At 50.2% G+C, this 12199-nt stretch overlaps 1 protein-coding gene across 7 annotated transcripts in view; it reads right to left on the reverse strand.

The window, feature by feature from the left end:
• FSTL4 (follistatin like 4) overlaps window positions 1–12199 on the reverse strand; it is a 417315-nt gene that overhangs the window by 108149 nt on the left and 296967 nt on the right. For all 7 annotated transcript variants that reach the window (XM_078005171.1, XM_028849721.2, XM_078005173.1 and 4 more), the window contains 2 exons: window positions 11185–11378; window positions 7352–7475 (listed from right to left, as the gene is read on the reverse strand). In XM_078005171.1, the coding sequence (XP_077861297.1) occupies window positions 7352–7475; window positions 11185–11378 (318 nt within the window). The remainder of the gene's footprint in view (window positions 1–7351; window positions 7476–11184; window positions 11379–12199) is intronic.

Consider the following 12199-nt stretch of genomic DNA (forward strand, 5'->3'; position numbering starts at 1 on the left):
TGCATCAGTTGTGTTTCTGTCTTTATATAGCAAGGGACAGCCAAAAAGGACAGAGTCCAGAGCCCAGGACATCAGGAGGTCTTAGATAACATGTCTAGGTCCTAGGAGGTCTTAGATAACAGCTCTGCTCACATGTCTGTCCCGACAGTCATCACTGGAGGCCTTCAAAGGCCAAGTCCAGGTCTCCAGCTGATAGTCAGTCCCCTCTCCAGCGGCTCGCAGGCTGGTGTACCTGCAGTGATGGGGACTCACCGCTCACTGGGCAACTCTGGAGAGGCTGGGGAGGGTCCCCCTCAGAGCCGAGCTAAGCCGCCCTTCTCCAAGCCCTGGGCTCTGAGTCTGAGTTCTGCCCCCGGGGCCCTAACTGTGGTGGTGGCCTTTCTGCCCTGGGTATTGCCTCCTCCCTCAGGCAAGTCCCTTGTCCCTTGGGATCACATGCTCCTCCCACCTGCCCGGGAAACCTTTTTCCTCACCCTCTGTCTGGTTATCTCTAGCTCGGCGTTGAGGTCTCCGCTCCGATGTCCCTTCCTGACCTCTCTGGGGACAGTTGGTCCTCCTGCACCCAGGACGCTCTCTCTCAGCTCCTACTTTGTTTATTGGGTCATCTTTCTGTTCCCCCACCCCCACCTCTCTACCCAGGTGGCAAGCTCCTCATGGGCAGGGCTGCTGTGGTCTTGCTCACAGCTGAGTCTCTGCCCAGCGCTTCCCCGAGAGTGAGCTCTGTGTGCATTTGCTGACCTAATGCCACCTCAGCTTCCATGGTTTTCCTCCTCCTACGCTTCCCAACCTCAATTCCTGACCCTTTCCCTGTGCTGCTCTCCCTGCTCTGGTCAGGCTCCTCTGAAAGGCTCAGGTTGGTGGCCTGCCCTTTCCATATGACTCCATGCCAAGTATACGGATGAGAGAGGAGACAGGGCCTGTCCCTCCCTGCCCAGGAGCTCACCCTACTTTCAGAGAGCCTTGGCCTACAGCAGCTTCAGCGTGGACCCGCTGGCCTTCCCACAGTGGTCTTCCTTCCAGATTTGCCCTCACCTGCAGTTGGGAGCTTGGGTATTTGTGGCCGATGGTTTTGCTCCAGAGGCCTGACCTGCCAGCCTGCCAGGGCCCAGCATGGAAATACAAACCCATATTCTATGCCTATGGATCATTTCCAAGGTATGCAGATTTACACAGCCAGCAAAGCTGACCTCCAGGTGAGGTGGCAGGAGTTGGGCTGGGTGGGGCTGTTGGTCCTAGGCTGCTGCAGCCGGAGTCTGCTGCATCATGAGGGATGTGGCTGTGGGCCAGCAGGCATGCAGGGCTGAGGAGCGGGCTGAGCAAGAGCCCTCCTCTGCACCCGTGGTTGCCGGAGGTGGAGGTAATTATGCAGCCTGCCAGCCGACCAGAGCACTTACTCTGAGGAGGGCTGAATGGCCAGTTAGTGGCCCTGAGGTCAGGATGAGAGCTTTCCAGTGGGAATTGCTTTTATCTTCAATAAGGTGTCATTAGCCCATGTGAGAAGCAGGGGCTCCCCTCACACCCAATTGCTCATCCAGTGATTAGGGATGTCTGGACTGGGGATGTCCAGCTGCCCTGCTCCAGCCAGGCTGATGCTTCTCTACCAGGGGCCCCAGCTGTGGGGCCCCAGCAAGGCACTTCCTCTGCCCCTGTTTTCTCCAGGCCCCCTGGCGGCATGCAGAGACCCTCTGGGATCGCTGGCCACAGCTTCATGTCTGGACTCCTCTGCTTGCCCAAGGTATTTCTCCATGTCCTTCATGCCCTCAATGAGCAACACTGACCAAGGCCTCCCTGGGTGACATACCCCATGCTGCACAGGAGTGCAGGATGAGTGAAGCAGCCTGTATCCTCAGGGAGCCTCTATCCTGCGGTCTAAAGGGGGAAGGACAACAATGGCATGGCACAGGGTGATGGGGCACACACAGAAATCTTCATCATCACCCTCACCGCCACCATCATTGACTTGGTTAATGTTTGCCTAACACTTACTATAGGCAAAGTCTCATGCTAATCACTTTACATTAAGTAGCTCCTTTAGTCCTCAATAACCCTGTGCATGGTTGTTATTCCCATTTTACAGATGGGAAACTTAAAGCCCAGTTTAACCTCCTGTAGGGAGCTGTCCAAAGTTACACAGTTAGTCACAGAATAAAGATTCAAAACCAGGTCTAGCTTGGACTCTGGAGTCCACACTCTTAATGATCAGGCCACAGCCTTGTTAACTGAGGGCTGTGAGCACACAGAGGAAGATGTGTGGGGCTTGGTGGAGGAAAAATAAATAGAGGAAGACCTCCTGGAGAAGAAGACCATTGAGTTGGGGCTTGAAGTTAAGGGAAATCACTGTGAGGACAGTGAGATTCTCTTCAATGGAGAATGCAGATGTGTTGCAAAGTTTGTTTAAATGCATGAGAAAGTTCTAGAATCAGACATGCCCATTGAATCCTGACTCTGCTACCTGCTGACTATGTAACCTTGGGTTAGCTACTTCTCTGAGTTTCAGTTTCTTCATCTATGAAATTGGACATAGTGTACAGTGCTGACACATGTTAAATGCTGGGTATCACTTTATACAACTGGAGTACGAAGAGCCTATTACTAACCACTGCAATCCTGACGAGCAAAGTCATTCAAATGGAACACTGACTGTGAACCCCGTCCTCCAGCGCTGGCCTCAGGAGCTCACATGGCAGTCTTCTTGAAGCCCTCTCTATACACTTGAAGTCAGGACAGCAACCCCACTTCTGTCTCTGGGAGGAGGTGGTGAGATCACCCCTTCTGTCTTCCAATTTTCAGTTCCTCCCTTGGCCACTCCAGCTTTAACTGTTTTGTGCCCTTGAGAAAATGAGGGACCAAGGGCAGTGAATCAGTTCTTCGGCCACTTTATTTGCAAATCCTGTGTGGCAAAACCAGTGTCTTCCTTTGGGGTAGGGGGAGTCATTGGCACCTAGAGTCTTGGCTTCAGTCAAAACAGACCAGCTCATAGGCATTGCTTGCTCTCCGAATTCAAGAGCCGAGTAAATTCAGATAAAATTTTTGATGAACCCCATGCTATTTAAAATCTTGTTACTTACTATCCAAAACTCAGGAATGAGAGGGAGTAGAACAAAGCAATATCCTTGCTATCTAAACTCCTTGTCTGAACTCACCCTACCCAGATAAAGAGCCAGATAGATCTGGGTAGTGAGGATGCTTACGGTTGCTTATTTTACCATCCTGCTCAGTACAGGGTGGGTGTGAGGATTGGCTGAGATAGTGTGTATGGAAGTCTGGTATGGTGCCAGGCACTATTAGTTCCAGAGGATAGGGGCGTGGTAAGTGAAGCTGCACCATCCTTTCACTTAGCAGCAGAGATGGTGAAAAAACAGCTGTAAATTCACCAGATGACCATATCATCTGTTTCATAGAGTTGCCCTGGCTGTAGTGGTAGTGCTGTAGATTAAAACACCGTTTTCCTTTCTGCTTGCCTGGAGTTTACACATGTCAGAGGTGAGGAAGGGTGTCTGGTTCCCCGGCATTCAGCACCCCAGGTCCTCCTGACACTCTGCCTGTGTGGTCCCAGGACATTAACATGTGAAGCCCTTTATCCTGCACTGCTAGCTGCTCAAAACCTTCCCATGCATCCAACACATTTGTGGGTTTTGCTCTCACAGGAGTAATTAAAAGGACAACTATTTTCTAAAAAGCAGAAGAAACTTGCAATGAATTTAAAGTGAGAAAAACCTTTGTTTTAGCAATGTGTTTTCCCCTGATCCCAACCTGAGCATTCAGAACAGTGCAAAAACCATGCATTATTGAGAAGCTTTTTAGATGAGCAACTTTGAGGTTAATTTACTGTGATGAACAGACAGGGCCAGCACACACCTTGCTTATGGTGACCCTGGAGCCTGGGTCTCTGCCATGGCAGGGACAGGTGGCACCACTCCTTGTTGGGCTGGTGGGAGGTGGTGTGGGGAAGGGGAGGCAGAGGGCATGTGCTGGAGAAGGACACTGAGCCTTTAGTTCCTAGATCAGCCTGTGGTTTGGGAAGCCAATACAATGCAAAGAGAATGTTTAGTTGACAAAAGGAGGAAGAGGGGGCACCCTCATATTTCATTCCTGTCCCTGTACAGAGAGAGGCAATTGGGAGGCTTGGCTCCATCTGACAATCAGAAAGAGACTTAACTGACTCCCATGACTAGGCACTGCCTGCCACCCTGGAGGAGAGTCACCTGTTCCTCACAGCCAGTAAGGGGGTGCAGCCCCATCACGAACCAGCTCAGCACAGACAGCCACCAGCTGTGGGACTCCTAGCATCACCCCCTGCTGGCTGCAGACTGTGGCAAGCATGGCCCAGCCAGGACCAGGCCAGCTGCACGGGAAGACATGATTTAGGAGACCTCTCCCACAAACCTCAAAAACTGATAAATACAACTTCCTTCTCTGGGAAAAACAGCCCCAAACCCAACATCCTTTAGTAAAGTGATTGACTCTGCATCGGTAGGCTACAGAGCTGGAGTCACCCCACAGACCTCCCCCTGCCTTACACCCAAGGACGCCAGCAAAATAGAGACTAGAAAATAAAATGCTAATGCCTCAACCTCTGCCAGCCCATCAGCTCTAGTTTTTAAAATTAAATCCAGAATGTTGTTGCTGAAATGTTTGAGATATTACTTTCTGGGTTTTAGTGAGATTTCTTTAATGCCCATCGATTGCTGGATAATAACTTGTACCTATATGTCTCATTTCAATTACCTATTTAAAATTCGCTGAACCATAAATCTATTCCCAGAGCTATGGGAATTTAGTTTAGAGTTCCTGTGACTTTGAAAAACCATTGATCCCCATATGCTCCAAGTGGCTGCATGTCAAGCCTTTATAGTGGGGGTTAACTCATTTTGCGGCTTCCTTAATGGCTGTGAGTTTACGTTTTATTGCATATCTATTATTTGGGCTGGGCTGTGATGAATGGTTTGGCTGTCTGGTTCAAAACAAGTCCAAGGCGACAGCAGAATCTAATTTGTTTTAAAAATGATGATTATAAAGCTTTCCAAATAATAATCCAGGAACGAAGGGAGCTGACACCACATTGCTCTGTATGAGACATGTGGCTGGAGGTCAGGTAATGACGTCCTTCCCTTTCCAGGGCAGCTCATGTTTATAATGACCTTACTAGGGAAGCTGGAGAGGCCTCCTCTTTCATCATAGGCAATAGGGATGCTTCCATTTCCTTGCGAGCAAAGCCAAGAGCTTGCTGTTTGGCCCCAGACCCATTCACGGGAACTGTGCTCATAAAGCAGAGGCTGCTGTGGTACCAGGCACCAAGATGGTGCCCAAACAGTGCCATTATCTGCTTAATGATGGCATCCTGGGACATTAAGTAATGATGCCCAGTATGCCCTGCAAATCCCTGAAGTCCAGTTTTGGCCTCTGGCTCTAAAAATGCACTGAGCTTTTCCTTCATCACTCCTTTGGCAGAGGGGTCTGGGTTCAGAAGGCGTTTTTGGGAATGTCTTGGAACTATCCCCAGAAAACATGTTGCTGCTTTCCTGACTCGGAGAGCTGCTGTTCCTGTAACCTGCCCTAGCTGCTCGAGCCTACTCTTGTTCATGTTCCATGGAATCATCAAGGAGTCTCAGTGTGGGGAGGCAGGTAGGGAGGATATTGCCAGAAGTAGACTCCGAGGGCAGGAGAGACGGTCTTGTCCAGTGATATGTAGGTCAATGTTTAACAACCGGCTCGCTAGAGAAGAAAAAATGCTCCCCCTTCCCTTTTTTGGTAGCATATGTGTGCTGTGAATTTCTATGATGTAAATATTCCCAATGTGGCCAATTTAATGCGACCAAGTGTTTAACTGCTTGCAAAATTCCTGAAAATTTAACAATGGGCTCTTGTGAACCAGGTGTGGGGAGTTGTGGATACTTCCACACATTCCAAATGTATTTCCAGATGTATTTCTGGAAATAATCTCTTTGGCCCACAAGACAAACACCTCCACAGCAGGATAAGTCTACCAGTCACTCTCACCTTATTATGAACCAGCACAGGCAGGTATGAGTTTGACTAGTGGGCAGGGAGGAGGATGATGGGGACCCTGCACAGTCACAGTAAATCAAGCAAAGCCCTGGAACTGGGGGGTGGACTTTGGTACTAAGGATGATATGAACTAGAAAGGCCCCTGAAACCAGGTCAAGCTCATGGACACTTCCCATAGGGAAGAATCATACTTGTTTCTCTCCTTCTATGTCATCCAAGTACCTCTCTATTTGCCACAAGAGCCCTGCTTGCCAACAAATCATAAGGATCCCTCTTCAGGCCTTGTGAAGGTGTGGAATAGCAACAGCCCAAAGAGATGTCACTCTGAAGCAGGAATACTTTGCTGGAAACGGGACTCCAGGTAAAGGCTGGGGTTGAGGGAGGATGCCAGGCTCTGTGGCTAAGGGCCCCTGGGGGTGGGGTGGGCTTGCACCCACCTCCTGAATGCCAGGGCTTGCGCTTAGGAACTGTGAGCTGGCAGGTCACACCCAAGGGTATATGCATTGCCCACTTTAAGCAGAGCTTGAATATCTTCTAACGTAAGGGGCTTCATCTCTTTTGGGCCAAGGATGTCCCCTCTAGTCTCCAGCGTGGGCCCAGCACCGCCCTTTCCTCTCCCCTCTGCTGAGCCCTGCCTGGAGCTACACAGGGCTCTTGTATCTTGCATTTCTTGTAAGTCCTGTCCCAGCACCGCCTCTGGTTAATGTAATCTCTTGGAAGATCACCTTAGTAAAAGATACAGGTCCTGAAGGCACCCATCCACTTGCATATGCACCAGGCACTCCCTGGAGGGGCACTCAGAGTACCTCCTGTTTTCAAAGAGCACCCACTTTCCCTTCTTCTCCAGGGATCCCCTGCCTCTCTTCACTTTGGACCCTCACTCTCCATTGTCCTTGGGTAGTCACTGCTCCCTGCTGCTGCATGGCCAAGCCTCCAGGTCCTCCTGCAGGGTGGTTTCCTCCAGGCAGGGCTCCCCACATGGCCAGGCTGTAGCCTGAGGATAGCCCTAAAATCTGCTTCCTTCTCCTTCAGTCATAGAACCCCCAAGTGGGGGGGTGCTCACAGTGCCCTCACGGCTATGCTTCAGTTACAGCCCTGGCCCCTCAAAGAGCGAGAAAAATCTTTATTCAAAAGGAACAGGGCAAGCCCTCTCTGGCCCCATCCACTCTCCATTTAGTCTTTTCTTAAAGCTCAGGCTTGTTGCAAAACAAATTCAACAGCTTTTCTCTGTATAAGCAACCAACCTGGGAGACAACTGAGGACAGACTCCAGGCACCCAACAGCATTTTGGTGCAGGAGCGCCTGGGGAAATAAGCCCTTTTCCCACTAGAACCCAACTTACGGAAGGCCATGTAGAACTCGCGGAGAGTCAGGGAACTGTCACTGTTGTAGTCGTCAAATCGGAGGAGGTCACCTGGTGAGCAACCAAGTAAGTCTTCATCCAGGTCCTGCTTCTTCAGCACATGCTGTGGGGTGAGGAGGAGAACAAGGCCAGAGTCAGGTGAGTTTAGAGTCACGGGCATTGATGAAAATGACTCAGGCCAAGAGGGAATCCAGGGACAGTTCAGTGGGCCTTGAGGGGTACCTGAAGCTCTTTGGTTTTGTCTTGTCTGACTCCTTCATTTTATGGATGAGAAAACTGGGGCTCAGAGAGGGGACGTGGCTTCCCCGGGTTCACACAGTGCTTGGGGCAGAGTCTACACTAGAGTGCAGGTGTGTCTTTTCCCTGTCTAGGCAGACAGACCCAGACCGTCTGAGATGGGAATCCTTGAGGCCACTTGCTCTACTGCTGTGTGCTATAGATGGGGAGACAGGAGAGAAAAGGCCCCATCAGATAAACCCAGCAAACCGTGGCTGAACTCAGTATGCGGACAGAGCTCCGCCAGCTTCCAGCTGTGTAGAGCTGGAGGTCACTGCTGCATCATGCACCCACCCACCACCCATCAGCCCTTACCCATGGCAGGCAGTGCTGCCTGGACACAGCACACTCCCAGACCCCTCCGCTCTATCCACCTAGACCTGAGCTTCGCCCCTGCCTGCCCTGTCCTGCCCGGGACACAGATGTCCACCTTTGTGACTCTGGCATGGAGGCCACAGATGATACAGTAAACTCCTCTCCAGCTGTGGTCTGAGCCATAAGACACAGAGGCCTGCCCAGCACCATCAGCCACATGTCCCAAGGTAACTAAGGGTAGAAATTCTAGGCACCCTCACTCAGCTGGAGCTACGGCCAGAGGCCAGTGTGCTTGGAACTGAAGGTCTTGCAGGGAAAATGCTCAGAAGGAAATCTCAGAAGAAAGAAAATGATTTTGTTTTATTTTGGTGCGGGGGGAGGGAGGCAGAGGCATTTTCTCTTTATTTAACATTCTCAGCTTGGTCTGCTGTATTAAAGGCAATTTAATGTGATAATGTTAAAAAAATGACCCTTCACCAAGCAAGTAAGAGTGTTCGATAAAAGGGAGATCAACCATAACGCCTGAGATCAATCTGCTGAAGATGGAAATTTCCCTTTGTCTATTTCTGCATTGGAAATTGATTAACTTTTTATAGGACTGACGAGTTTTTTCCCAGCACCTTTGATTCAGTGTCAAGGAAAGGCCCACTTTAGCCAGGCTCTGCTTGGCAGATTTATGAAATGGACTTTAACTATATTAAATTTTAAAGAGGAAATCATTGTCCAATTACCACACTTCTTAATGGCTTCAGGTGCCTCAGGCCACATATCTGCCAGGTTAGAACGAAGTGCCTGGTAAGGTTCTGTTTACCTGGAGCTGTGTGGGCCTGGATACCAAGATCTCACAGCGGCCTCTGTTAAAGACAAGCTGATGCCACCTGCCCTCGGTGCTCCCTGCTCGGTGGTTTGAGGAATTGCCAGGTGGTTCTTCCTGCAGGTAGCTGTAACTCTCAGGACCTGGGATTTTCTCAGAGCAGCCTGAGTCACCTGTAGGTCCCTGGACCTGCCCCTCGGGGTCTTAGCCAGAGCAGAGGCCTAGTGCTGATGGAGGTGGTGACATGCTGGCAGGGTGGTTGCCCTGGGGGCCAGGGGCAGCAAGCCTCCTGGGATGCAGGCCTTGAATGGGCTTGCGTGAGTCGCTCAGGTATGGGTGAGCAGAGCAGAGTCATCTGAGATTCCCAACGTGCTTCCTGGAAGCAGGCTCAGGACTGCCTGGAACAGAGGGCCTACGTTCCAAAGCTTCTGGTGGCTGCTCCTTGCTAGGGTTCTGTGGGTACTTGCTGTCCCTACAGACCTTCAAGGAACCATGCGGTGCCTCTTGGTGGGAGCCATTCTCCCCAGGGAGATTCCGAGTGCTCTGAGGAGAGCAGACACATGCATGTCAGCCTGCCAGGGTTTTATCTCAGTTCTATCATGTCCCAGGCAGTGAACAACTCAGGCAAGTTGTCTGATTTCTTAGAGCCTCAATTTCCTCATCTGAAAATATCTGTGAAGTGGGATAATAGTAGTCTCCTCCTTACAGCAGAGGATGGTCAAAAGATTTAAGGAGGAAATAATAATAATAATGATGATGATGTCAACAATACTGATGACTCTCTCTATTGAAGCGCACCATGTGGCCAGGCATGGTGGCTCACACCTGTAATCCCAGCACTTTGAGAGGCCAAAGTGGGCGGATCACCTGAGGTCAGGAGTTTGAGACCAGCCTCGCAAATATGGTGAAACCACATCTCTACTAAAAATGCACAAATTAGCTGTGTGTGGTGGTGTAAGCCTGTAATTCCAGCTACTTGGGAGGCTGAGGCACAAGAATGGTTTCTGCCCGGGAGGCAGAGGCTGCAATGAGCCAAGATTGTACTGCTGCACTCCAGCCTGGGTGACAGAACGAGACCACGTCTAAAAAAAGAAAAAAAGAAAAAAAGAAAGAAACATACCACATGCCAGGTACCACTCTAAGGCATTCACTGTCTTAGCTCATTTAACCCTCATGATGACCCTGTGAGGTTCACAGATGAACACAGAGGCACAGCAAAACGACATTGTCTCCCACGGTCCACTAGCTCATACATGCTGGAGGCAGCACTTCACCTTAGGCAGTTTGACTCTAAAGTCTGCATTCTTTGCCACTATCCTACATAACAATGAACCCTTCTGAGTTTATTAATCACAGGTCAAGGGCCTAGCTCAATGTCAAGCACATGGCTCAATGAATGCTAGGGCACTCCCCACCCCACTTCCTCCCAATGACTGGGCCACAGACTTGAGAAGGTCCCTGTGCCATGTTTAAGATTTCTTTAAATTGGCATCAAAGGTGGGGACCTGTCTTTATTATCCATCCACTGGGTGGACAGTCTGTGGTCACAAGAAAAGAGCTGCCCACTGTCCCCCACCACCCAACTTGGGGAGGCTGATCTCACTCTCCTTGCAGATCTTGCACCTGCTTGGTGTGGCTCTAGGGCTCCAGACCCATAGAAACAAACCAGTAAGCAGAAGTAGGAATGCAGGCCCCTCCAGCCCACCCCAGCTTTTCTACCATCAGGACTCTACAGGCTCCTCCCTGCAACTGGCAGTGGCTGTGGCCCCAGTGAGTGAGGTCACTCTTTCCTTGCTTTCTACGCTGCAGACACTAACTACCCCTGCACTACCCTGTAGCTCAACAAAGGACATGTGTGCTGTGTTAACACTGCAGTCTCGGGGGAGGGAGGCAAACCGCAGGGTGTAATGCAAGTGTTTTCCCAAATGAGAGCAGCGCTTGGTGGGGGTCGATGGGTAGACACAGGGCTTTCTGCAAACAAGCAGGCTGAGGTTTGGGTTCTTAATCTTCGGATACCAAGGAGCAGTAATGTCCTAAGGTAGAAGACTTGGGGACTTCCAGGTTATAGCTCCAATGGTGTTCAATGGAAACCAAGCACTGCTTCCTTGTAACTTTTCTGCTGAGTAACTACTCCTACTCAACGAAGAAAAGATTGATTTCCCAGTCAAAATATGAGAGACCAGGCCCTCTGAAGTGAGTTTTTCACCAGATAGCTGAGAGGGCCTGTGAAAGCTTGTTTGTAAATAGAGGCTGAAGGTGGCTGGTGGGAAGAGGAACCTGACCTCATTTTGTTTGTGAGATGTTCTCAGAGGTATTGAACACACGCTTTTAGACACCTGGAGTGGGGGTTGGGAAATGGAAAACTGGATTCCCCCATAATGTGACTTTCACTGAACGCCTTGCCCACCTGAGCCAGTTCAGAGCTGCTGAGGTGGCCACTGCCATCTGCATCTAAGTCCCTGAACAGAGATTCCACCACGAGGCGCTTCTGGGAGGCAGGGTCTTGTCTGCTGTCTCCTTCCCGGAGTGGCTGCAGGCGGGTCTGGAGCGCCAGAAGGACGTTCTTCAAGCGGGCATAGCCGGCTATGGTGCACGTGTCACCTGAAAGAGAAGGTGAGGTTATTATAATGAGACTTATCCCGTGGTCTTGAGAGAACGCTCTTGCCACTGGTCCATTCATCCATATCACTCACAAATAGGCACTGGGCATTCACTATGTGCAGTGCATGGTGCAACTGTAGTCAATGGGACTTGTTTGTGTTCTGCTCACCAATTTATCCCATAAATATCGATCGAACATGGAATGTATGCTACACATGATGCAAATGCTGGAGGGAACCTGTTTGTCCACCTGACAAATATTTATTGAGCACCTACTACAAGCCAGACTACAGTAACTGCCAGATGGAATGGGAAGTTCTTCCAGCAGAATATATAGCGGCAGCCCCACAGAGGTTTTAGGAAAGCTGCCCCCAATTCCATTTTGTAATCGCTGGTTTTTGCCTTAATCCTACTTTAAAGGCTGCTTTTGAATACTTGGCCTCCTAGATTAGGGAGTTTTAGTTAACAGGACTAATAAACCCTGCTTATGTTAATTAGGTACCCTCCCAGAGCTGGATTACTTCAAAACAAACACATACACAAGTCTATGACCAAGAAACAAAAAGCAGCTTTACAACATTAAAACCAAAGCACACAGCTTGTTTTATCCCAGGCGTGCTTGCTGAACGGCAGCAGAACCGTGCAGTGTTTGGGCAAGTAAGGCCTGGGATGCACTGCAGCATGGCGTAGTTTATCTTGCTGGTGACGGGCTTCTAGGATGGACACTACGCAGGGCATGGCCCGTACACTGGGGCTGCAGGAGTGTCAGCACAGAGGGCAGCCCCTCCGGTCCCACTTCCCATCTCCCTGGGGGATGAGTA

This window comes from Macaca mulatta, chromosome 6 (assembly GCF_049350105.2).
Source record: "Macaca mulatta isolate MMU2019108-1 chromosome 6, T2T-MMU8v2.0, whole genome shotgun sequence".
Taxonomy (NCBI): domain Eukaryota; kingdom Metazoa; phylum Chordata; class Mammalia; order Primates; family Cercopithecidae; genus Macaca; species Macaca mulatta.